The sequence below is a fragment of the Anabrus simplex genome, chromosome 1 (genome assembly GCF_040414725.1).
Source record: "Anabrus simplex isolate iqAnaSimp1 chromosome 1, ASM4041472v1, whole genome shotgun sequence".
In the NCBI taxonomy this organism is placed as follows: domain Eukaryota; kingdom Metazoa; phylum Arthropoda; class Insecta; order Orthoptera; family Tettigoniidae; genus Anabrus; species Anabrus simplex.
The window spans coordinates 823,928,638-823,951,639 of record NC_090265.1 but is presented as its reverse complement, the minus strand read 5'-3'; the positions used below and the strand labels follow the sequence as shown (position 1 = coordinate 823,951,639).

The 23,002-nt window shown below is 43.0% G+C and overlaps 2 protein-coding genes across 2 annotated transcripts in view; one reads left to right on the top strand and one right to left on the bottom strand.

The window, feature by feature from the left end:
* Positions 1-22,535, top strand: part of LOC136857160 (piggyBac transposable element-derived protein 3-like) — a 50,194-nt gene extending 27,659 nt beyond the window's left edge. The window contains exon 4 of the mRNA XM_068225706.1: positions 22,374-22,535. Within this exon, the coding sequence (XP_068081807.1) occupies positions 22,374-22,535 (162 nt within the window). The remainder of the gene's footprint in view (positions 1-22,373) is intronic.
* Positions 1-23,002, bottom strand: part of LOC136873862 (calpain-9) — a 1,061,895-nt gene that overhangs the window by 661,834 nt on the left and 377,059 nt on the right. The gene's annotated exons all lie outside the window — the stretch shown is intronic.

Here is a 23,002-nt window from a genome sequence, read left to right as displayed (position 1 = left end):
GGCAAATAATTTTGTATTTACATTTTCGTATTATTCCTTATAAAACTTTTTATCAAGTTTAAGAAACTGCAAATCAGCTAAGTCCAGGCTCGACAATCCGCTCGCTCTGCAGCAGTTCAGCACACTCCAGCGAGCTGGATTTCTTTGCCAGCCCGAACCCTAGCGAAATTCACTGTTTGGGACGAAATTGTTTAATAAACAAAGCATTGGAAGGGAAGATACAAGGAAAACTGAAGAGAGGAAGGAAGAGGTATCAGTTAGTAGACAGTGTGAAGTTAAATAGAAGCTATTGGAAGACGAAGAGAATGGTTGAAGACAGAACAGCGTGGAGAATTCATGCGAAGACCTGCCGATAGGAAGACCACCAGTGGTGATGATGATGATGATGATGATGTGTTGACGCATGCCCTTGAAGCCTCCTTGTCATGGGGATGCGAGGTGCGGGCTGTGGACCTCGTTTGAGATTCACAGCGTCTTACGGCTTACCTCTTGGGTGAGGTATGTTAGTTGTAATACGTAGTTAACACTCGAACGATGAAGTAAAAAGATAAAACGGAGACATTGGTGAAAAATAAGAGATTAATTAAAGAAAAAATATCGGGGTGGGGGGATGGATTAATGAATGGATTCTCGGATGAATTAGTGACCGAGAATTTATTTATTTATTCATTTATTTATTTAATAATAATGGCTACAGCACAGTGCTCTGTGCCATAGCTTTATCAATATGTAAAATCAGCTACTGAATTATGAAACAGTCATGGGCCCCTCACAAGCCATGCCCCCCCCCCACCTCCCCGCGGGGTCCTCATCGCCGCAACTGAAACTTATCAATATATATCTTATTCTGGTCACATGTAGCCATTCTCTTCTCACTAACTTGATTCTGTATGTCTTCATTTGTAATTCGATTTATCCATCTCATCTTCGATATCGTTCGGTAACACCACATTTCAAAGGCTTCTATACCCTGACTTTCTCTGCCAGTTACGGTACATATTGCACTTGCATAGCTTGCCAAGCACTACACAGAAGTTTTCAAAATCGTGTCTTTGAGAAACATATCTATGTTTGAAGTTAACACACTTATTTTCTTACTGAATGTCTTCTTTGTCTGAACTAGTCTACATTCTATGGCCTCCTTACTTCCTCCACCATATTGGCCCTCCTACTTCAGCTAACAAAATTGAACTTTCCTCCTGCACACAATATTCGGTGTTCGAAACCCGATGCAGGCAGGTGTCCATAAATGCGAAACTTATGCTAATTGAGTGATTAACTAACTAATAAAACTCCTTTTACTGCAAAATTTTACCGGTTAGGATTCAATGCCACAACCTTGAACACAAACGAACGTACTGTTAAAACCGGAAGTACTCACGTGAGAGAGAATTTTCAAATCGCTGCTTTAGTACTTACCTGAAACAGAGAAAACAACATATTAGTAATACATGATGGATGAATGAATGAATGAATGGAATGGATGAAGTAAAAAGATAAAACGGAAACATTGATGAAAAATAAGAGATTAATTAAAGAAAAAAATACCGGGTGGGGGATGGATTAATGAATGGATTCTCGGATGAATTAGTGACCGAGAATTTATTTATTTATTTATTTATTTATTTATTTATTTATTTATTTATTTATTTATTTATTTATTTATTTATTTATTTATTTACGCCGTACCGACACACATAGATCTAATGGCAGTGATGGGATAAGAAAAGGGCTAGAGTCGGTAAGGAAGCGAAGATGGCCTTAATCAAGACTTCGAACTAATTTTAGGGATGGTGACAATGAATTTCTCTGTCCGAGAATTTTGATTACATAGTATGGGTTGATAGCTGTAAGTTTGCACTCCGTACATGAGGGTTTCGAAACTTACTCACGGCAGTCTGAAGTTGGTATGCCATAGGCCTATTCATTTCATCTTCACATCAGGAATAAGTTTAGAACAGAACAACATACAAACACTTGTTAGTGAGTCTAAGAAATCTTTATATTTGAAGTAGTGATGGTTCTCATTTTACCTGTAACTTCACACCAGGCAGATACACTGACTGACAGAGCAAATGCAACACCAAGAAGGAGTGGTCAGAACTTTATGCCAATTGCAGGGTAGACTGACGTCACTGAGGTATGCTCATGATGTGAAATGCGCCGCTGTGCTGCGCACGTAGCGAACGATAAATGGGACACGGCGTTGGCGAATGGCCCACTTCGTACCGTGATTTCTCAGCCGACAGTCATTGTAGAACGTGTTGTCGTGTGCCACAGGACACGTGTATAGCTAAGAATGCCAGGCCGCCGTCAACGGAGGCATTTCCAGCAGACAGACGACTTTACGAGGGGTATGGTGATCGGGCTGAGAAGGGCAGGTTGGTCGCTTCGTCAAATCGCAGCCGATACCCATAGGGATGTGTCCACGGTGCAGCGCCTGTGGCGAAGATGGTTGGCGCAGGTACATGTGGCACGTGCGAGGGGTCCAGGCGCAGCCCGAGTGACGTCAGCACGCGAGGATCGGCGCATCCGCCGCCAAGCGGTGGCAGCCCTGCACGCCACGTCAACCGCCATTCTTCAGCATGTGCAAGACACCCTGGCTGTCATATCGTCAGGGAATGTAGGATTCGAGCCTATCACGGTGATGAGGATGACTTCCTGCTGCTAACTCCGGATGCTGCACGCTGGATCGAAGAATTAGACATTCAATTGTGAAGCACAAGTTGCTTTGTTTCTCAGCTGTAAATATGTATATATGTATATTACTGATTATGTCTGTATAAGCCATACGCTAAATAAATAATGTTCCAATATCGACCAGAACAATTTCCCGTCGATTGGTTGAAGGAGGCCTGCATTCCCGACGTCCGCTCAGAAGACTACCATTGACTCCACAGCATAGACGTGCACGCCTGGCATGGTGCCGGGCTAGAGCGACTTGGATGAGGGAATGGCGGAACGTCGTGTTCTCCGATGAGTCACGCTTCTGTTCTGTCAGTGATAGTCACCGCAGACGAGTGTGGCGTCGGCGTGGAGAAAGGTCAAATCCGGCAGTAACTGTGGAGCGCCCTACCGCTAGACAACGCGGCATCATGGTTTGGGGCGCTATTGCGTATGATTCCACGTCACCTCTAGTGCGTATTCAAGGCACGTTAAATACCCACCGCTACGTGCAGCATGTGCTGCGGCCGGTGGCACTCCCGTACCTTCAGGGGCTGCCCAATGCTCTGTTTCAGCAGGATAATGCCCGCCCACACACTGCTCGCATCTCCCAACAGGCTCTACGAGGTGTACAGATGCTTCCGTGGCCAGAGTACTCTCCGGATCTCTCACCAATCGAACACGTGTGGGATCTCATTGGGCGCCGTTTGCAAACTCTGCCCCAGCCTCGTACGGACGACCAACTGTGGCAAATGGTTGACAGAGAATGGAGAACCATCCCTCAGGACACCATCCGCACTCTTATTGACTCTGTACCTCGACGTGTTTCTGCGTGCATCGCCGCTCGCGGTGGTCCTACATCCTACTGAGTCGATGCCGTGCGCATTGTGTAACCTGCATATCGGTTTGAAATAAACATCAATTATTCGTCCGTGCCGTCTCTGTTTTTTTCCCAACTTTCATCCCTTTCGAACCACTCCTTCTTGGTGTTGCATTTGCTCTGTCAGTCAGTGTATTAGCGGTGTAACGTCAATAAGGTTAGGACCACTAACCTGATGCTCTAACATTTTCTTATTCTAGAGTCATAAATATTAGTTGTTGCCCTTCTGTTCCCGTGAACGAGTTAGATCAGGGTTGGTATTTAAGGTTGATTAAGTAAATGTGACTACACCGTGTCGTTGGTCTCTGCCACGTTAAAGTACTCCAGTGGAAAAATTTCCAACACCTGGATGTCTCTAAAAATGTTGCTGATTTGCAGTCCTGGAAGCTACTAGCATGGTTTTAGGAGCCGCCGAGGAGCCATAAGTTTGTCCTGCAGGAGTAATTTTACGTGCGATTAAATCTACCGGTACCACGCTGGTCTTTTGGGGACCTTCAAATCACTAAAGTTAGCAGGGATAGAACCTGCCAACTTGGGCTACGAAAGCCAAGAGTTTTTATCGTCTAAGCCAATCATCATTATTATTTTTATTATTGCCGGTACCGTCGTGTATGAGTAACATACTTGCCTTTTATCTGAGGGCCCTGGGTTCGATTTCTGGCCAGACCTGGTATTTTTTCCTGGATCTCAGGGCTTGTTCGAGGTTCACTCAGCCTACGTGATTAAAAATGACGGTGAGATAGCGGCCCCGGTCTAGAAAGCCAAGAATAACGGCCGAGAGGATGCGTTGTGCCGATCACATGGCACCTCGTAATCTGCAGGCCTTCGGGATTAGCAGTGGCCGCTTGGTAGGCCAAGGCCTTTCGTTTATTATTATTATTATTATTATTATCATTATTATCACTGTTTGATGCTGTTGTTATTAAATGATCAGCAGCAAATTACGTATGAAAGAATATATAAATGAATGAACCCATAAAGTATTGATAAATTTATTTAGAAGTGAATTATTACACACATAAATAGCCTTTTAAAATTTTCGTTCGATGTGCAGTGAAATAAGTAAGGTTCTTTGTCTAAAATGCCTTCAAAATAAAACGTGTTGATTGCGCGAGTATCCTGGTACAGCACAGTGCAAGGTAGGCGTGTGTAATGAGAGGTTCACTTAGCTGTCGCCTGGGGCGCACCATCACACCCTCTCGTGACCGAAGCGCTTCCTTATCATGTCACCGCGAGCGTGCCGGCAAATTAATCGTCAGTTCGCGAGCCGGGGAGGTCTTACCTCACTTCCCGGATACCAGAGGGCGCGCCTGTTCTAGCCGGTAATTCACTGAGAGTTACAGCTCATACCTTTGAGAAGTCTCCGCAGCACATCCGTCCACATAAAGTATAAACAGAACGAATTAAAAAAATAATACGAGGATGGTCCAGTAATTAAGGTAACAAAACCTCAAAATACCTAAATTTGTTTCTACACATGTCATGTATACCTGGGTAGAACACGTATTTTTTAACGTGGATGTGTTTTTTAAATAATAATGTTATTGGATTTACGTCCCACTAAGTACTGTTACGGTTTTCGGGGACGCCGAGATGCCGAAATTTAGTCCCGCAGGAGTTCTTTTTACCTGCCAGTAAATCTACCGACGCGAGGCTGACGTATCTGAGCACCTGCAAATACCACCGGACTGATCCAGGATCGAACCTGCCAAGTTGGGGTCATAAGGCCAGCGCCTCAACCGTCTGGGCCTATCTGGAATTAGTGTTTTCAATTTCCCGACAGCATTGTAATTATATCAACCAGTGTTCGACTATTGTACTAGGTCAATAGCGTCATCTTCTCACTGTGCGTCTTCTTCCTGTAACTAAGAGCTTGAGAAAATCTCGTATTAAGTGAGCCCCGTTCCACTCGTCAATCCAGAATTAAAATTCTTGAACTGGCCGGAAAAAGAACTGAGAGCCTTGGAATAAGACAGGCACGCTACCTCTACACAACAGAGGTGGCTAATAATAATGAAGGGGTAGCTTCATCCATATACAGAGTAACTTCAGGCATAAACCAATGCTCGAAATTAGGTCCACTGTTGTTCATTCTGTTTGTTAATGATATTGGTTCTGTATTGACGAATTCCATATTATCAGGAAGGACATCCGGTCATAAAAACCTGCCACGACAGATTCAGCTCACCTCATACCCGACCTCGCAGGGAAACGGGACAAGGGTTGGACAAATATTGTCGAATTCCATATTTCAGATATACTGTATGCCGATGACATGAAAATTTACAGGCAGATTTCTTTAAACCAGGATAACGAAAACTTACAACAAACCCGCGTGGTGGCCATGATCGTTAAGGCGTTGAAGTCTAAACGGTCTGACACCGTGGTTAGCCGGTTCAAGTCCGGTTGGTCGAAAACATTTTCACCATCAGAATGTTGGCCGGCAGGGTAGGGGAGGTGGTGGTATACAATATCTAATCACTAGATTGCGTGTCAAAAGCCTGGATTAAATTCCAAACCTCTCCGCAGTGCTCATATGGAGTGAGGGCATATGACGCTGTTGATGGTGATTCGTCCGTCGGATGGAGACGTTAAGCTTTGAGCAGACCCCTTGGTGCTATTCGACAGGTGTAGGCTATGTGCCGGCACCGGGTTTCACGCTCTCCCTTTCTACTATCATATATCACGCCATTCATTTCATCTCATTAACTCCTCTAATGAGGTTGACGTCAGGAAGGGCATCCGGTCATAAACACCCGCCATGACAGACTCATCTTACCTCATACCCGATCCCATAGTGAAACGGCACAAGGGTCAACAACAACAAAAAATTATAACGAGGCCTCACAGTAATGTTTGAATGGAGAAAACACAATTCCTTTCAATTCATTGTTAAGAAGAAGTGTGAATCAATGATCTTTACTAGAAAAAGACACAAATAAGGCCGTAAATAAGGCCTATAGGATGCTAGGATTTCTAATGAGAAATACATACAAATTCAAAAATATCAAAGCCATTATGCAGGTATACAATTCACTAGTTAGAACAGTAATAGAATATCAACGGTGCGCGAGCAATACCTCGTATCCCCGAATGTTATTCCGATCTATTATCCTCACGTAAAAGAACTCCTATGGGACAACATTCCAGCACCTGCCAAAAAAGTAGTTAGTGGGACGTAAAACAATAACAATAATATTATTATTGTATTATCATTTAGACGTGGGGGTTCCATCTTACCATCTCCCTACTGCAAACCTACGGCTTCATATCGCGTTCAGTCTACACAACTCACTCAATTTCCGTTCTTGGTGAGGTTTTTTTAAGGAATGTTTCCAAGAGCAGTTTTACTGTATAATGAAATAGATGATAATTCTAAAAATCTGCTTGATGATGAAGCTGTATCTTACAAGCTAACAAACACAATGTGCAGTGCATCCACACTCACACATTAATTGCGGCTTTCTTCTTGCAAGACCTGTGGATAACGAGCTGTTGGAGATAAGATCACCTGTTTCCGAAACAAACCTACAACAGCTTAACTAGTATGTGATAATTCATGCCCCGTCAGGACCGTTTGCGCAATACAAGATACGCATGAGTTGATTTGTAGGGACCATGCTATGTGTATTATTTTACTGAACAGAACAGCCCACTCATGCAATAATTACAACTCGCTGATAACGTCGGCTACCTAAACTATGTTCTCAAATCATGAATGAACTTTTGAGAATGAGAAAAAGAGAGAGAGAGAGCTTTTCCAAACCCAGGGACCATCATGAACATGATAGTTTCTTCTTATTCTTATTCTTATTCTTATTCTTCTTATTGTTGTTGTTGTTGTTGGTCGTGTATGTGCCCGGAATGTGGGACCAAATATAATTCAGTGTTGGCTCTTGTGATCCGTAGGGAATTGTCCTTCCGCTTCTGTACCTGAGCCCCTGGATTGTCGGTCTTTCTCAGGTGGTTTCAGCTGTTCACCATCATGTGGCACTTCGACATTCTCGGCCTTTTCTTGATTCTACCTTGGCATAAGCTTTCTGTTCGCGATGATCTTCTTCACGCCATTTAACTTGCCGGAAGAGTTGGCAATCCTCCGCTTTCCCACCGATAACTGTGCTATCGAAAGAATGCCATACCAGAGCCAAACGAAGATTCAGACGGTCCCGGGTTCGATTTCCGGTCGGATCGGGAGTCTGAATCAGGTTTGATTAATTCTTCTGGCTCGAGGACTGGGGGTTTGTGTTTCTCCCAACACTTTCCTTTCCATATTCAGACAACCACCACAGAAACATACAATAGTGAATACATCCCTCCACGCAAGGTTGGCGTCAGGAAGGGCATCTGGCCGCAAAACATGGCAAAATCCACAAGTTCAAAACAGTTCGCTCCCGCGACTCCACCGATGTGGAAAAGCGGTAGATTATTATTATTATTATTATTATTATTATTATTATTATTATTATTATTATTATTATTATTATTATTATTGACAAAAGATTTCGGGAGCCTGATTTTTGAGCAATCTAATGAATAATGAGAGGGAGCGAAAGAAGGAAGGAATGAAGAAAAGAAGGAAGGAAGGAAGGAAGGAAGGAAGGAAAGAACGAAGGAACGAACGAACGAACGAATATTTTATTTTAGGATTTGCTTTACGTGGCACCAACACAGACAGGTTTTATAGCGACGATGGGATATGAAAGGGCTAGGAGTGGGGAGGAATCGTCCGTGTCCTTAATTAAGGTACAGCCCCAACATTTGCCTGGTGTGAAAATGGGACACCACGAAAAACCATTTTCAGGGCTGCCAACAGTGGAGTTCGAATCCACTATCTCCCGGATGCAAGCTCACAGTTGCGCGCCCCTAGCCGTACGGCCAACACGCCCGGCAAACATGAAAGAAGGAAGAAAGGAAGGAAGGAAGGAAGGAAGGAAGGAAGGAAGGAAGGAAGGAAGGAAGGAAAGAAAGAAAGAGAGAAAGAAAGAAGAGTAAAATTGGCGCAAGAAATCTTATGCTTCAGGTGGGCGGCGTGACATAAAATGTTTGTAGATGATTGGTCTAGGGCAGTGGTTCTCAAACTGTGGTACGCGTACCCCTAGGGGTACGCCTGAGACTTTGTGGGGTATGCAACCAGACTGCAGGAATAAAAATTTAACAAAAATTGAAATATGGAAATAAATAAGAAGAAAGTTAAATATGTATATATGGAGCCATTCTTCGCTTGAAAGTTTCACCTGGACTACGACACATCAGGTACACCCATTCCGTTGAAATGTTGATTGTTCGCAATGTTTGACTTCCAGAATTAAGATCGAAATGTTTTGTCCTTATTTATTAATTTTATATTGGTGCTAAAATCCAGGATTTAGTGAAACTTTCATACAGAGTATCTTGTGTTAATTTATTGTATTATACTTGATACAGACACAAACTCTTAAATTTAAATGTATTTAATTCCACTATACCGTCTTATTTAGGATGTGTATTTAAAACGATGGCTTATAATCAATTAAAATGCCTAGTTTTTGTGGGGTATATTTAACTTTTACTGATGAGTGAGCGGTACAATCTCGTAATAATTTGTGAACCTCTATACTAGGGTGACAACAATTTTGGTGATTTTCATCTCGCTGATTACCACGAATATGGTTTGTCTGAACGTTCATTTTTAGGCTAAACCTCTTGCTTACTTCATCGTTACTGGAATTTCAGGCCTTCAGAATTGTTAGCAGGTATCACGGTACAATATACACACAAACTCTTGTCAGTGTCACCACCTTTGAACCAGACTACTTAATATTTCGCGTGGCGCACTACATGGAGGCGAACTATCGCGCAGGGAGGCGGCACACCCAGTGCTGGAACACAATAAGATATTCACTGTACGCTTTGATCTCAAGTACATGATAACGTACCTGCGCTTGTCATGACATTAAATTAATTATCTCAAGGGTCTTACTGGAGTGCGAGCTTGAGGAATGTGAGGGACTGGGCGAGCCCCAAGTTCGCGACCCTTGCGTCAGGAATGTGGTATTCACGAAACAAAGTGAGATAACGCAACTCTTTTGTGTACGCGCCTTCCTCTATTGACACAGTGTGTATGACCTGACCTGGATAGGAACAGTGACCCTTTCATTTCTCGGTACTTAATTACCATTCCCTTTGATAGAAAAAGGGATGGGCTCATCTACGGTCATGCAACCTTCATCATGTAACTTGCCGTTGGGTTTTGTTAGGGATTCGTTTTCCGGTGTACGAACAAAACACCTGATCTCCATAATTTGAATGTTTATATTCCTTTAATTCGAACTGACATACATAAAGTACATTTCCTTTGGCCAGAGAAATGAATGGACAACTGTTTCTTTTCTTCCTCCGCATTGTTCTGCGTTTAGCGGTATTAAGCATTGTAAAATTCAACACTAAACATCCACAGGATAAACATTATGAAAACAAGCTAAATAGAAACTCCCCATGTTTGAATAAACTGAATTGATTATATCGTACTTTCTTTATTCATAATAGAAACACCAGCCTACAACACAGATGATGAACAGTAAGAAGTATAATACATAAATTAAGATACAGTTAAGACAAATACTGATAAAAATACAGTATTCAAACTATTCTAAACTTAGTAGTATAAATACATGACACCATGACACAAGTGAATTGAACCATTCAAAAAAATGTCTGATCGCCAGGTATACCCCATGCCATCTAAGCGCATACACGAAGGGTACAACCTTATTCCCTCTCTCCCCTTAATACTGAATACAGTGATAGTTATTTTATAACTGCCGATCTCCCTCTACTTCTCTTACCCTCTATAACAGAGTCCATTATTCTCCTTGGTAACATCCTCCTCCATTCGCCTCACATGACCTGACCACTGAAGCCACTGTATCTGGTTTCACGTAAGTCCTAAATATAACAGCAAATTTCAAGAAGGGAGATGAATTATTTACACCAAGCAAACACCGAAGAATACGGTTATAGGGATGTGTAACTTATATCAAAATAAAGGCAGAAATATATAACATTAAATTAATTATTTTTGCTACCGGTAGTGGCTTTACGTTGCACCGATACAGATAGGTCATAGGGCGACGATGGGATAGGAAAGACCTAGGAGTTGGGAGGAAGCGGCCGTGGCCTTAGTTAAGGTACAGTCCCAGCATTTACATGGTGTGAAAATGGCAAACCACGTAAAACCATCTTCAGGGCTGCCGACAGTGGGATTCGAACCTACTATCTCCCGGATGCAAGCTCACAGCCGCGCGCTCCTAACCGCACGGCCAACTCGCCTGGTACATTAAATTGAGGGTGGGAGAGAGTGTGTATTTCCTTAGTTCCTCACTAGCTTGAAAACCGAAGCTCCATTATTGATACTATTGAGGTTAGTTTGTTCTTGGTTACGTCTCGTGATTTCAGAATGTAACCAGTCAAGTAGGCAGCAGTAAAGAGAATAGGGAGGCGAAATTTGCTTTCTAGTGTACAGGTTTACGTGCAGAGTACTATAGCCCTTTTCCTAACTAATGTTCTGTGCCCAGTAGCGAGGGACATTAATAGAATTAGAGTTGGTAAGTATTAAATCTTCCATCGTGCATGTTGTTGGACACAAGGGACAATGGTAAAGATGTTGAGCGGTCTGTAGTTCCACACAACCACAGAAGGGGGAGTCACTCCTCATTTCTGCAGGTTCAGCTTGGTTCTGCCGACTCCAGTTCGTAGTTGAGAATTTTCCATGTAGCCCAGACCTCCTTGCGGCCAAAAGGAAGGTTTTCCTGTGCGGTCATCGTGTTGATCAGTTCTTTCCTTCCATATTCCCTTTCTAGTGTTATCAGCATTCATGTCGAGACCGAATGTTGACTGAAGGAAGGTTTTCCTAAGTTTAAGACGATGATGGTCGGGAGAATATCCAAATAATGTGGTGTTTGTGATGAGGATATCTTAAATCTTTCCTTATTTGTTGTTATCCCTCTGCGTATCTCTCCAGGAGCAATACCAGCTAAGCAGTAGATTTTCCCAACAGGAGTAGGATTTAGGCATCCAATAATGATCCTGCAGGTATTTATTAGGGACAGACAAAATAAAAGCGAACACCCGCTACAACGTGCCCATCGATGGTTTTATTCAAAAGTAATTACCAAAAGCGTTAAAACATTTATCGCATTAGGACACGAGACGATCAATTTCAGTTTTTCAGAAAGTGGAACGTCGCTGACGGATCCACAACCGCACCCACTCGTGTACTTCCTCGCCCGAACGAAATCGACGTCCACACATGTCTTTCTTCATGTCTCCCAAAAATGTGAAAATCACGAGGTGAAAAATCCGGGCTGTACGGAGAATGTTGAAGTATTTCCCAACCAAATCGCTGAAGCGTAGGAGCAATGGTTTGTTGGGCCTCTCCTGGACACGTATCATCTTGTAGCAAAGTGCACTCTTCTCGGAATCTCCTATGTCACTTGTGCACACTCGTCATTGACATGCAGTGTTCACCATACACATCAGACACGCGAGTTTTGCGTACTTCAGCACCCTCAGCCACCAGAAAACGAACCACACTTCTCTGCTCTTCTTTGCTTGCCTCCATTTCTACAGCTGGACGAACTCACTCGACCAATCCGCGGACCAACAGAGACATAACCCAACAACTGTATGCAGCTGTGAGTTGTCACTATGTAGTTCTCCTACCACGGCAATGGCAGTCGATACGTAACAACAGTGTTGCCACATTTCGCGTGGAATGTATGTTATGGCGGGACTTCGATTTTCATGTGACTGCACGTTATAAATCAGCAGAGTCATTTATGCGCGATATGGTACTTTTCAGTGAACTGATCACAGATCTGTTGTGTGAATATCTCGAGCTCGACCTCCGGATAGTCCTGGGATTTAAATTCTGGACTGAAGGCTGGAATGGGGCTCACTCAGCCCTACCAGGACTACTACAATTTTCTACCAAAGCATTTTACGGCAAGTTACGCGATGACGGCTGCATGACCGCAGATGAGCCTAACCCTTTTGTCTGTCAAGGGGAATGGTAATTAAGTACTGAGAAATGAAATGGTCATTGTTCCTATCCAGGTCAGGTAAAACAGCACGTCAGATAAGAGCCAAGATCTACAGCGCAAGGTGAGAGATATAAGAGGAAGGACCGACCGAGCTGTTAGGGTCACACAGGTGTGAGCTTGCATTTGGGAGATAGTGGGTTCGAAGCCCATTGTTATCAGCCCTGAAAATGGCTTTCTGTGCTTTTCCATTTTCACACCAGGCAAGTGCTGGGGCTGTACCTTAATTAATGCCACGGTCCCTTCCTTCCCACTCCTAGCCCTTTTCTATCTGTGCCGGAGCAATGCAAAGCAAAATTGAAAAAAAAAATGTAAGAGGAAAGGATCAGTAAGACTCCGTGGAAATGTCAAGCATTATTTGGCACCAGGTTATTTTTGATTTGTCTCGGAAAATTTGCGTCAGTCTCAAATTGGATCGAACCGACCATGGCTGATGTCGTTGATTCCTTCTCCTGGCCCAGTTCCTTGGATGAATGGTCAGCGTTAGTGGTCTTCGGTTCAGAGGAACCGGGCTTGATTCCCGGCCGGGCCTCGGATTTAAATTTCCCCTAGCTCGGGGGCTGGGTGTATGTGTTCTCCCTAATACGCATCTACATACAATACAATGCATTACAAAACACCACATCACGAAAGCACATAATGGTCAATACATCCCTCCACAAAGAATTGGCGACAGGGAAGACATCCGACCGTAAAATCGTGCTTCATTAGTGCTGACGCCGTGTAGTTGGGAAGAGATCTGGAAGAAAAAAAGGTCGCTCTTCCCCTGCCTGTGGCTGTGGAGAAAATGATTTCCCCGTATCGTCCGAGAGTGTCATGTTTAAGCATATTTTTTTTGCTACCTGCTTTACGTCGCACCGACATAGATAGGTCTTATGGCGACGATGGGATAGGAAACGTCTAGGACTGAGAAGGAAGCGGCCGTGGCCTTAATTATGGTACATTTGACTGATGTGAAAATGGGAAACCACGGAAAACCATCTTCATGGCTGTCGACAGTGGGTTTCGAACCCAATATCTCCCTGATGCAAGCTCATAGCTGGGCGCCCCTAACCTCACGGACAACTCGACCGGTAACCATATTTTAATTGTAAGAATTATAAATATAAACATTGCGTTACTACTGAATTTCTTCCCCATAGTCCGGCTGAATGGTTAAAGAGTTAGCGTGCTGGCCTTTGGTCACAGGGGTCCCGGGTTTGATTCCCTGTGGGATCGGGAATTTTAACCATAATTGGTTAATTTCGCTAGCACGGGGGCTGGGTGTATGTGTCGTCTTCATGAACATTTCATCCTCATCATGACGCGTTTGCACCTGCATCTTGCGAGCCGAACTTGTCCTCGAACACTCTCGGCACTAAAAGCCATACGCCACTTCATTTTCTTCCCCATACTACAGCGAAGAACCAGTGAAAGACCGAAAGATTGAGACAATCTGAGACTTCCTCTCTCACCTTCTACTTGCTAAACAAAGTTTTGAAGAGGTTAAACTTTCAACCCTACTTCAGTCCTAAAGTCAACAACCAGTCTGAAGTACTTGCTCCCGTTGTGGGAAAGATTTCAATGACCAAGTAGAGCCAGAAACAAAATACGCACAGTCAAGGTTGTCTCGAAGCAATATGACACACACAGGCAAAGAAAAATATTATATTTCTTTGTTTAGGTTTCTTAGTAGTCCTAAAGTATTCCCAGGTGTCATATTAAATTACACTGAACTCTCTACTTTGACCGTCAAATTATTTTTCTAGACTACTGTAGGTGTATTGGTTACGCGCCACGCGTAGTGATGCAGTAAGTTTGCATTCAGGATAAACTGGGTTCGAAACCCAATGTCAATATTAAATTCTGTTGCTGTATTTACTCCAGAGCCGTCTTGACAGACAAGTACATGAAGGGCACTGCGTGCCATAGTCTTTGATTATTATTATTATTATTATTATTATTATTATTATTATTATTATTATTATTATTATTATTATTAATTCGTTATGCCCAATCATGGAGCGCGTAGGAACTTCTTCATTGGCTTGATGACTTTCGCCTTCATATTCTTTCAAAATCTCTTTATGAACACAATGTGTTGCCTCTTCCGTTGTTCTGACCACTTTGTACCAGTTCTGCTGCTAGTATTGCCCACAAAAATATCCACAACCTGTTTCCAGTCATTTGACCGGGTCAGCAGTGTATTGCATGAAGCCCCCATCTAGCGGTGAGGATAGGAAATGTGCCGGCTGTCGAAGCCTGTCGCACTCCTCTGGGGCAATGATAAGTGACTGACAGATGAAATGAAATGATAATGGAAAGTGTTGTTCTAATGGAAGTTGACAGGGAAAACCGGAGTACACGGAGAAAAACCTATCCCGCCTCCGCTTTTTCCAGCACAAATCTCACATGGAGTGACCGGGATTTGAACCACGGTATCCAGCAGCGAGAGGCCGGCGCGCTGCCGTCTGAGCCACGGAGGCTTAGTTTTGCCCACAAATATGTGTTTATTTACTGAGGTCCTGTGAGATTGTTTTCATTTTATTCTCCCCGATGTTCAATTCTTCAGGTCTTCTCTTGTTTCCTTTAGCCAATTCATTCTCCTGTTCTTGGGAATTTATTACTTTGAATAACCATTTGTGAGTTATTATTATCCATCCTAAAAATTTCAAACGTCTCGTCCGTACAGTATCGACGAAACTACCTGTGTAATTATAGAGGTCTGCAGTTCGCCTTTTGATCCAAACTCCATTTTCTTGTACGGGGCCGAAAATTTTTCTAAGCATTTCATGTTGTTTTTCAATATCTGCAATTTTAGAGTGACCTCTTAAAGTTATAGTTTCTGATGCAAAATTATTATTATTATGATTATTATTATTATTATTATTATTATTATTATTATTATTATTATTATTATTATTATTATTATTGTGAATCATTTGGCATGAAAATAATGTCCACTCAATTCAAGAGAGCTCCCAACAGGATCCTCACCTTCCAGGAGAACAGGAAGACACAAGTCCCATGGGTAAAAGAAGTCCACCGAGATTTAGAAAAGTGTGGGATCACGGCAGAAGATATAATAAACAGAAAAATCTTCAGGCAAAGAGTTGCGGATTTGAAGGACCTAGCTGATGAGAAAACAAGGAAGAATAGAGTATTCTCGGCAGAAGAACGAGCACGAGCAAGCCAACGGATGAAGGAATAGGCTACTGGTGAAAGAGGAAGGAGAAAGAACTTGAGAAAGCAATGGAAGTTGCGTAGTCGTAGGCCATAGATGGCTGAAACGAAAATAATAATAATAATAATAATAATAATAATAATAATAATAATAATAATAATAATAATAATAATAATAATAATAATTGCCCGCTATTTGCTCTGTTTTCTGTTCGACACAGCACTATTCTCACAGAAAGTGACTTAGCACTATGTACTCTGCGAGGCCCCACAATGAGTGCTATGGTTCCGCCCCTCGCCGCGGCTGACCAGCAAACCCCACGGACGGACGGGTCGTCTGCTACTATCTGATGCGCCAACGCCCCTTCTTATAGTCCGAACCGGCCGATTTCACAATGCCAGAGCAGATCGATCGCGACCAGGCCAGTTTATTATTATTCATAATGGCTAGCGAATACAACGTGCACAAAAGAACATCGTCCAATTTTATTTTTATCTCAATATTGTCATCATTATGGCAATCGTCTGCTGCACGCCCCGGAACAGCAGGTTAACTGACCACGCTGGACATGGAAACAAGTTACTGAGAGGTTTCTGTGATTACAACACAGTCACCTAGAGGGCAAAAGTATAGCAAAGTCATCTCCTTACAGGCTATGAAGGCCCTTGGAGGGGTGGAAGGTAACTTTTTTTGTAGTTGCTTTACGTCGCACCGACACAGATAGGTCTTATGGCGACGATGGGATAGGAAAGGGCTAGGAGTGGGAAGGAAGCGGCCGTGGCCTTAATTAAGGTACAGCCCCAGCATTTGCCTGGTGTGAAAATGGGAAACCACGGAAAACCATTTTCAGGGCTGCCGACAGTGGGGTTCGAACCTACTATCTCCCGAATACTGGATACTGGCCGCACTTAAGCGACTGCAGCTATCGAGCTCGGTAAGGAAGGTAACTTCGGCACTTGGTGGGGTATAGTGGTTGGCTCTAACACCGGCCTCCTTTGCCCCCAGGAATTAATCTGGTACTCTTTCTTTGTGTAGATTGAGTGAACCATAGGACCATGTGTATCTACGGAAATGAAAATCTTCTTTTAAAATTTTTCGGGTACCTTATGGGGAATCGAAGCCATGTTCTTCCTGGTAAACCTAGTAGCCTATATCGTCTCGGACAGGCAGTCTCACCTAGAAGGCGGGTAGGCCTACGCAAAATTTTAAAACGGATAGTTTACAAAAAGAAATCAGATGGATACGGTATAGTTCATTTACAAACAGTAAATTCCTAGATTGAAAATCATGAGCTTCGTTTTCTCCTGCATGTCCATGTACTGCGTCCAAATTCAAGATTTAATTTAACATTTTAAAATGAAAAATGTAAACATTCGTTGATATTCCTGAGCTACTTTTATCCTGAATTTCCTTGCACTACGGTTAAATTCAAGATTTAATTTAGTACTTTAAAGTGAAACATTTAGAACATCCTTCCATCAAAATTCGCCACTTTACAGATTATAGAGTATTCGCTACTTTACAGATTATAGAGTATATCTACAATGTTCATGACTTCAGCACGAACATGATAATATTTAAAAATAAAATCCTTGATTCGATGGATAAATAACATGGTACTATACAACAATCTGCGTCACCTTTCCACAAATGCGAACATAGACACTGAAATTCAATATCGTCCCAAATGTCCCAGCGCAGCCTATGGTCGTATGCGAATTTGGGTGTCTAAGTAGGCCTACTCAAACCGTCAGGCCATTGTTGTTCCAACTTTACTCTATGGTTGCGAAACTTGGGTTACATACAAGAGTCACTTACTACATCTGGAATAATAATAATAATAATAATAATAATAATAATAATAATAATAATAATAATAATAATAATAATAATAGTTATTTGCTCTACGTCCCACTAACTACTTTTATGATTTTCGGAGACATGGAGGTGTCGAAATTTAGTCTCGCAGGAGTTCTTTTACGTGGCAATAAATCTATCGACACGAGGTTGACGTATCTGAGCACCTTCAAATACCACCGGACGGAGCCAAGTTGGGGTCAGAAAGCCAGCGCCTCAACCGTCTGAGCTACTCAGCCCGGCATGTCTGGAAAAATATCATCAACGCTGTATTAGGAGAATGCTAGGAATAAAATGACAAGGCAGGCGCACTAACGTTAAGTGTTTTGGAGCAAGCTAACACAACCACCGTCTAGGCTCTCATGTTAAAACACCAGCTTCGATGGACAGCTCATGTAATTCGCATGCCTGAGTCACGTCTCCCAAAACAAATCATGTACTGTCTTAAGATGAATCTGAAGAAATTTCGAACTGAACCTGAAAATTGGGAGGTTGTGGCATCTACTTGTCCAGAATAGCGTCGCTTCTTCCACCAAGGGTATCTAACCTTTGAACTACAACGGAGGAAGCCCTGGCCGTCAAACACAATGCTAAGAAAGATTGCATGAATATCAGAAGTATCAACCCTCAAGGACCAGTGGCTACCCAAGACACCGTGTGCCAAAATTGTGGAAGAGTCTGTTGTTCCAGAATTGGAATATATAACCAGCAAAGAACTTATGCGATTTGAACTTTACCTTTGGAAGTCAATTGTAGTTGTTAACGAGCGATAGCCTAATAATAATAATGATAAACAAAATATTTTGAAAAGGTCCGATTCCTTGGCTGAATGGTCAGCGTTGAGGCCCTCGGTTCAGAGGGTCCCGTGTTCGATTACCGGCCGGGTCGGGAATTTTAATCACGTCTGATTAATTCTTCTTGCTCGGGGATCGGGTGTTTGTGCTTGCTTCAACACTTTCCTCTTCATATTCAGACAACACAGTACACTACCAACGATCACAGAAACACGAAATAGTGATTACATCCCTCCATATTTGGTTGGCGTCAGGAAGGGCATCCGGCCTAAAACAGGGTCAAATCCACATGTTCGACGCAGTTCACACTCGCAACCCCACAGGTGTGTGAAAGGCGGTGAAGGAAGAAGAAGCAAAATATTGTGGAAAAATTGTAAACGAAATCAATTAACACTTTTACATCGTCAAGTTACAAATAATCGTGACATAATATTAATTCAAAAATGCGGGAGTCAGATTGGAAAGTCCAGGAAGAACTTCACTATCAATCTTTTACGAATCTGTAAGAAGAGCAGACATCGTCGCGATCCATGGTCAATCTCATGGAACCGTGATGGGCGATCCAACTCTCCGTTTTGAGATGGATGTTAAACAAGTCAGTGAGGTCGACTCTGAATAGAACATCATCTACGAACCGCGCATCCCGTACCTCGGTAAATACCACAACATCCGTCCAGGCAGACGGTATGTAATACTCTTATTTTCTAGTCAAAAATGTGGCTTCCGATTGAGATAGTTAGCCCACATGATTTGTCCAAATTGACGCGGTGAATGTTTTACTATCGTACAGCCCTTTACATGAACACGAAAAACCATGAGTGTCGAAAATGTTGTTTTAAAAGTTTATCCACTGTTTGTTCTTCAAAGAGACCAAATTGATTTTTTTGTCATTGATAGCTGAAATGCAGGTCTGGAAGAGTTAAGGCATAGCCTCGGCATTTGCCTGGTTTTTAAATTAAGAAAACCACAGAAAGCTATTTTAGTGCTCCCTTCGGTGATGTTCGAACATACTAAGGACATCAAAAAGGCGTCCGTGGATTAATACAAGTCAGTGAATGGGGATTCTTGAATGAAACGTTTACGTCCATTTGGTTCGGATTTCACATGTTCCAAAGCTTTGTTTACGATACGGAGTCATGTAAAACTAAATGAAAGTGCCATCATCTGAATACAAACTTTCAGGTATACGACTCGCAGCACATAGCCATCTTTCTAGGTCACGGTCCTATTTTCAATTATAACGGGTGATAAAAAGTTGCCATGCAACAGCCGTACAGTCCTGAATCGGGATGCCAATCAGGCAAAAGCACCCTGAGCAGCGAGGCACTCATCCCACCGATGCACCAGCCTGAATATTTCCGTGTGGTAAATCACCGTGTCCTGTTGCGTGAAGAAGTCCGTAACCGCCCACTGCACATCCTTGTCCGACGGGAAGCGTCAACCATTCAAGACCTTTTTGAGGGGCCCGAAGGAGTGAATCGCATGGGGAGAGATCAGGACAATTGTGCTCGAGTGTCCCCCACTTGGGTTGTTATTTTTATCCGTAATGGATATTAGCGTATTTTGTCGAAACGCAATCCCACGAAACTTGGTAGACCATTCCAAAACGGTGATTTTCGACAGACATGCTGCCACGTGCACAGTCTGTATTCTCCGACGGATGTCCATGGGTGTTTGTCCTTCGGCAGCCAAGAACAAAATAACAGCACGTTGGTCCTGTTTGGACGCATTTGGTAACAACGTCACCATAGTTCACGTGGCCGTATTTAACACGCGCACTTCGGCACCACACAACTGCCACACCAGTCCCTTTGCCTACATGTCCGTGCTTATGTACCCACATCGGAGTCGCGCTACGTCGCTTGTCCGCTGCAGCAACGCCCTCAACCGGAAACTGTTTGATTGCGTCCTGTAGATTACTCGTTGAAAATACAGAAGCTCTAACGGTGAACCTTTTGACCTTTATTTCTTATTTCTGTCACCGAAGGTTAATATTGACGTTTGATGTGAGGAGTATTAAAATACCGTAAAGTATACCACACACATAACATAGCTCTTCTAAATTAACCATGAAGAGAAGCTCGTAAAGCTGTTGCTGTCACATGCCAAATATGGAAATGTGAGATCTTTATTGCCTTCAACAAAGAAACCCATTCACTGTAAGTGGCGATGATAACCTCCTTCATAATTTACATGGGAAGTATAGAGCTTCAATGTATCACGGGGACAGTTTTTAGAAAGTTTTCGCTTTACTGTCAAAATATTTTACATAGAAGGAGGTAAACTCGTGATTTTGGTTCATTTTTGCAAAATCAGAATGAAGAAATCATAGGTCTTTTTTAAAAATATTACAGTGACTCCGCAAACTCATATTTTTGACCCTTATCCTTCGCAGTTTAAGTTACAGAATGACAGGGTAGGACACAATACAATACGAAAATATAGTTTGCAGTTTGAATAATAATGAAATACCTGTAATGGTAGGAAATGACTGTATGGATGGTTGGGAACAACGTTAACTTACCTGTGCCAGACTCCTCACTTTCATTTATCCTATCCGAACTCAATTGGTCAATACTTGTTCTATTCCTACCTAACGGTGTTAGGTTTGCGGATCCCATTGGATTCTCTCATTTTCGCCCCCCTCCGTGGCCCTTTTCTCTCTTTGGTCGACGCCTTCATTTTTCGAAGTGTCGGACCCCTTCCATTTTTACCTCTGGTTAGTCCGACTCGTTGGCTGAATGGTCTGCGTACTGGCGTGCGGTTCAGAGGGTCCTGGGTTCGATTCCCGGCCGGATCGGGGAATTTAACCTTCATTGGTTAATTCCAATAGCCCGGGGGCTGGGTGTTTGCGCTGTCCCCAACATCCCTGCAACTCACACACCACACGTAACACTATCCTCCACCACAATAACACGCAATTACCTAGACATGGCAGATGCCTTTCACCCTCATCGAAGGGTCTGCCTTACAAGGACCGCATTCGGCTAGAAATAGCCACATGAAATTAAATTAATTCAACCTCTGGTTAGTGTTAGCCAGCCAACGGTTGTAGCCGCGTTGAAACAGCGGATCCCGTGAGATCTCCGAAATTAAGCAACGTTGGGTGTGGTCAAGATTTGGATATGTTGCCACGCGCTGTTGGTGGCGGTAAGGGAATGGAGGAGCGGAAAGGAACTGGCCACCCTACCGTACGTAAACTCCGACTCAGGTCCCCTCTGCGGAGATTCGGACTAGCCTTCGGGCAGAATACACCCTTACCTTAGTGTTAACCTAATAGAGGATGGTTGCTCAGCTGTACTTTCTCTTAACCTATAATTACCACAACCACCGCCTGCACGGTTACTAGGTAACATCGCATCACATATTCTGTATCGCTAATTTCGTGACGCATGTATTCAGATGACTCTCAGCCGTAAGGCACATTTGTGTCAATAATGAAATTATTTTCAGTAAATTATAAGCTCACCCTAGTGCGCACACACAGATGGATCGGCGCAGCGAACGAGTCCCATGCTCATCTGCACGTGCACTGCACCTTCGTGAGCGTAGCGATCAGTGAGACATTAATGTGTCAGGCGGACAGCGTACGTCAACATGGATGTGACCGAGTGGCAAAAAGAGGCAATGTCCATGGCCATACAGTGAGTGAAGTTGCTGGATTTGTTGGTGTTTCTCAGCGGACTGTTCAACGTGTCTACAAGCAGTGGTGTACTAACAAGTGGTCACGAAACACGACGTCAGATTTGTGGTCCGAATACGATGCTGACTGAGAAGGACCGGAGACGCTTGTGACGGAGATACATGGTATTAAATGAGGCTTGTAATGATATCTCCAGGGTGACATAAACTACTACTTTAAGTAAACGTAAAGTGATTTACCTCACCTGTTGTTCATGTTGTATTCCAGTTTGCTTCTCTTCTTGCTCTATTCACAGTTTCTTGGTGATGGCACATTGAATGGATTTGGTTTAGTTTTACGGCTGGATGCCTTTCCTGACGCCAAACCCATGACGAGGGACATTACAGTGTTCACCATTGCGTGTTTCTGTGGTGGTTTGTCGTGTGACGTGTTGAATGTACCTGAAGATGTGTATTAACACGAAACAAACACCCAGCCCAAGAACTAGATGATTTAACCAGACGCGAATAAAATACTCGGCTCAATCGGAAATCGATCCCAGAGCCCTCTGAACAGAAGACTAGTACACTGACTACTCAGCAAAAACGCAGTACTGACGTTGAATTCTAGTACAATCTTGCTTTCCCAGCGCTTCACTGGTATACGTTTTACTTGCTGTGAACATCAAGGCTTGGAAACCAGGCCTAACCAGTGCGAGCCTCGTCTCCATTTTAGTTATTTAGGAAGAATATCACTACAGAGCGCCACTTTCCGGAAACCACTAAGGCTTCGTAGTAAATTCAATTTTAATATTGAAAACATTTCTTAGTATACAAAGTACGGGTCCCCTTATTATGGAAAACGTAAAATTAAGCAATTTCCTCGATTTTTCCGAAAGTTGAAGGGCTAAAGGGCCCAGAAAAGTTTCACATTTTGAGTCATGGA